We start from the raw sequence: 4844 nt of genomic DNA, 5'->3' as shown, positions 1-4844 counted from the left end.
GGATGAAAGATACCAAGGGGACAGTCAAACTCATAAATCTTTTTACCTATACTTGACGTGGCTAATTATTAATCATAGTTAACATTCAATATTCAACAGCCTATAACAAAAACCTTCATGATCATTGCATGAGACCTCCATACTCTCTTTGCGTTTTTGTTGTTCAATATTTTAAAAGTTTTAATGTCCCTACCGTTATACACTTTTTAGTAGTTCCTTCTAACAGCTTTATGTGTATATTATACAAGGAACAAAATAGAATGAATTGATTTGGTTGAACTTGTTTGTTTAATGAATATAGGTAAGCTTTTTTTTGGCATTGGACATTGCACTTGCGAAACAACATATTAAACAGCCTTTTACTCTCTTTGCAAATTAACTCATCGATGATACCAGGATTTTGTTTGCCTGACGCGCGTTTCGTCTACTAAAGACTCACCAGTGACGCTGCAATAAAAACAAATATTGAAAAGGTCCCATAAACTTTGAAGAGAATTTAAGACAAACAATTCTTAAAGTTTTTCAAATACAGATAAGGTAACTTATTCCATTGATAGAATGTCGAAAAATTCAAACAATTAATTTATATTTATGACCATTTGCTTCTGAGAGCTATCCATGTGTACATCTTGCATTATATTAATGTTGGTTCTTTGTGCAGAGTTGTCTTATTGACAATCATACAACATATTTTTTGTTCAGTCGCTGATAATTCAAGAAAACACAAAAGTGATGACTACTGGGCTGGCGTTTTAACTTATAATCTTGGAACCTTTAATAACTATATAAATTTAGAATGATAATTAATAAGCTTATTGGGCAGTTTGGAAAAAATAATTTCAGACAGATTCATGTTATGTATGCTTTTATTCTATGTTTCGATTTAAACAAAGTGAATATAATAAAAATATCATATCATAAAACCTGAAAAGGTTGACCACCCGTCGTAATAAATTACTTGTCCGACAAGATTATCTTGGACCTTAATGTTGACTTTGTCATTTTTCTTCAAATGAACAACAACAGTCTGACTTGCTGATAGATTGACATTATCGTGTCCAGCATGGTTTCTAGCGATCAAATTTCCATTCACTGCCAGATACGTGTAGAAATATTTGTTAGCTTGGGTCGTTGTTGTCCATGAGAAAGAGTAAAGTCCTTCAACTGATGCTGTGAATATTCCTGTTGAAGGATTATAGCCATTGCCATCATTTGTAATAACTTTGTCATAAATGACAACGGATCCTTTCGGTCTATTTTGTAATGTAGTTTTCAAACCCACCAGAAATCCAATTTGTTTCCTATCTAAAAAGAAAAGGTACCAATATTAAAAAGATGAGTAAATTGAAACAACTCATAATGTGTCAGATGTATCGAAAGGAGGTGCAATTATACTCATTGAAAATGAAAAAAAAAATAAACATCTATTAACTTTCGCCCTTGTTTCTATACGTCTAGTGTTGCTCAATCGTTAGGTTTATGAATTATACCACTACCAGTTATTTCCATTTCGTCGCAACCATTTTGGTCATATTTGTTTATCCTCGACTTCTTATCTAATTACCCACTTGCACTCAACTTTTCCCTTTTACTAAGTCTTTTTTAGTCTATATAGTACTGAAGTTATGAGCAGATCACTTTAATATTCAACAGACTTATTCATCAAATACATATTTGAATTATCTAATTACCCACTTGCACTCAACTTTTCCCTTTTACTAAGTCTTTTTTAGTCTATATAGTACTGAAGTTATGAGCAGATCACTTTAATATTCAACAGACTTATTCATCAAATACATATTTGAATTGTTAATGACCGAGCAAGTTCCTAACATCATACAGGTCTTTTTTCTCAATGTTAAGGAGGTAGACCTAGGTTAAGGGAAATAACTCTTAAAATCATCAGTACGTTTATGTCAACCATTTTTTAAGAATATATTCTAAGCTTCTAGGTTACATAGATTATTTTCAATCTGTTTCAGGTAAATGCTTAAAATACATGGATGAACTTGACTTTTACAAACGCTTAACTGATTTAAAGAGTTATCTCCCTGAACCAAGGTCTACCCCCTTAAATGCTCATTTAATAACAAAGGTGAAAGAACAGTACATACTATATCGATGGCTACAGTCACATCTACCATTGCCTTCCTCCACAAGTTTTAGCTGATATTGGATGCTTTTCATCAGACCAGATGTCCTACTGCATGATGTATGTCCATCTGTTAGATGCATGCTTCCCAACACATACATTGTAAAGGATAACACAAAAACGTTTAGAAAACTAGAAATAACAAAAAATGACAAATAATACTAAATGTTTGTTATTCTAACACCATTTCCAGACAAATTTGTCCTTGGTTTGAAACGACTAATCTTTTTAGTTCCCTGTTTGTCGTATCGGACCTTACGTATCCAAATTTCTTAAACATCGTAAACTTTTATTTGTTAAAATTTGGGTTTATGCTCGAAAGAGGTTAACCCGAAAACTGCTCCAGATGTATCAAATTTATAAAGTGCAATTTCATTTATAAGGATAAATATTATATAAACTAGTGTTCCATGTGTTGAAATTCTTAGCTCTGGTTATGGTCATCAATCTGAGTCAGAAAACATAAACATTTTTACTGATTTTTATAGTTTTTATAAACAGTACATTTGTGTGTTTCATGATCTATTAATTATATTAAATGTCATAACAAGTGTACTTTTTTCTGGATTTGTTATTCCCTTTGGAGGAAATTTTCCACTATCGATGGCATTGACCTAGTGGTTCTAAAAGTTCATTCACGAAACAAGGGTTATCGTAATTTTCAATTTGAATTTTAAGCTGGTTCGACCTTTTTTGATTATGGTAAATCAAGAAAAGCGCCGCGGACGCACATGCATTTGCTTATTGTCAAAGCCAATACAGTGATCTATAGTTTCTACGATAGTTGGTCTCTGGTGAAGAGTTATCTAATTGAAAAAATCATACCATATTTTCTTATTTTTATATTGAAATGTTGTACAGCAGGCACGGTTTGTCTATAGAAGACTTGTCAGTGTAATTGTATCGTAAGTGTTAAACGTACAGATGTTGAAATAGTGGAGATCAGATTAAAAACGCATTTTACATGTTTCTTGTAAGTAGTAATTATCCGATGAAATACCGAAAACAAATGTTCAGATACCTCAGGATTGAATTGTTTCTTGTAAATCATTGTATATGGAGTTATTTTCTGGCTTTTGCAATTTGGGATCCGCAATGCTCTTCAACTTTGTACTTGCTTGGCTTTATACATATTTTGATCTAAGCGTCACTGATGAGTCTTATGAAGACAAAACGCGCGTCTGGCGTACTAAATTATAATCCTGATACCTTGGATAACTATTTAAAAGTACTTCCTTCTTTGGAGTATATATTCAAAATTCTTTTGTAGATTTAACATCAAACACACCGTACTAGTTCATTATACTTATTTAAGTGTAAAACGACTTACCCCATTTTGACTATAGTACTATTTAGGATTGTTTTGGAATACAATTGTTTAACAGTTACTTATATCTCAATTTGATACTAGACATGCAATATGTACATTATTCTCTTATTACAAAATCCATAATTTTGAGAACCAGTGCCAAGTTTTGAAGAAGAAAAAAACTGTTTGCTTGAAAAAACCTAAATATTAAAGGGAACAAGGATTCAAATGTAGCTCATCATGTTTCACTACAAATGATCTAAAAAAATAGATATTTCCTTCATTTCTTTCTTGCTTTCCGAATTCAATATACTTCACGATTTTCTGTACAAATACTATTTTTTTTAAGAACAGTTTTCACAAAAAGTATATTTTTCAATATGAGACGAATTGTCATTTAACATGAAATAAAAAGGTTTGAGGCACAATGCTTGTATTTCAAATTTCATTTTTAGAACTTAACTAAGCTTGCTCGTAAAAGAAGTTAAAAAAAAAATAAGACTTAATGCTAACCTATTGCTTTGCAATAAGTTGACCGGTACAATGGTCTGAAAGGGAATGACGAGATTAGAATCATGAATGAAGTGTAACAGCAGCAGCGTATTTGAGATAAAAATGCTTATTGCAATCTATCATGGCAAATTTTTGATATGAATGAAAAAACTAATCCACAAAACAACTTCAATAATATCAGTTTCGTACTGACGGCACAATTGCAGACAAACGGAACGTGACTCAACTCCGGATCTGTTTAATTTTACGTAATCCTACAGTTATAGATAAAATACAATTAGTAAAAACATACTTCCTCATCTTATTTCTTTGATTATTTCATAATTTATATTACTTGGAATAAGACATGACACGTACTTATTGCGTACGAATATATTCTGGTTTTTTTTTAAATAAAGATATGTACATCTTATCATTAATGTCATTGTTGTCCATGCCCACCTTTTTGATGTAAGAATGAAATAAAGATTTTAAGATATTTTTCTTCTTTTTAAGCACGTAAGGATTCTTTTACATACCATTTTCTACTCTTAAAAACGCCTGTACAAAGTCAGGAATATGACTGTTGTTTTTCATTCGTTTGATGTTTTTCAGCTTTAAATTTTGCCATTTGATAGAAGAATTTCTGTATTGAATTTTTGGAGTAAGGAATTTTTACTATTTAAGTTTTCTGTCGGTTGAAAATAAACTCATCATAGATACCAGGACTAAATTTTGTATAAACCCCAGACGCGCGTTTCGTCTACAAAAGACTCATCAGTAACGCTCGAATCCAAAAAGTTAAAAAGTCTAACACGTTTACCAAAAGTAACATTTACTAGCAAATAACTGCATCTTGTATTGTATGGTTTGTCTTTTCCTTAATCAAGA

At 31.4% G+C, this 4844-nt stretch overlaps 1 protein-coding gene across 1 annotated transcript; it reads right to left on the bottom strand.

Moving 5' to 3' along the window:
• Window positions 1–848: 848 nt before the first annotated feature.
• On the bottom strand, window positions 849–3500 carry LOC139520151 (complement C1q-like protein 2). Its single transcript, XM_071312620.1, has 3 exons — window positions 3483–3500; window positions 2115–2284; window positions 849–1305 (listed from the first exon to the last, which is right to left on the bottom strand). The coding sequence occupies exons 1-3, from the start codon at window positions 3485–3487 to the stop codon at window positions 911–913; spliced, it is 570 nt and encodes a 189-aa protein (XP_071168721.1). The 5' UTR covers window positions 3488–3500; the 3' UTR covers window positions 849–910.
• Between the last annotated feature and the right edge of the window lie 1344 nt (window positions 3501–4844).

The sequence above is a fragment of the Mytilus edulis genome, chromosome 4 (genome assembly GCF_963676685.1).
Source record: "Mytilus edulis chromosome 4, xbMytEdul2.2, whole genome shotgun sequence".
Classification (NCBI taxonomy): Eukaryota; Metazoa; Mollusca; class Bivalvia; order Mytilida; family Mytilidae; genus Mytilus; species Mytilus edulis.
Note: the sequence above shows the minus strand (reverse complement) of the source record. Positions and strands in the feature narration are given on the sequence as shown.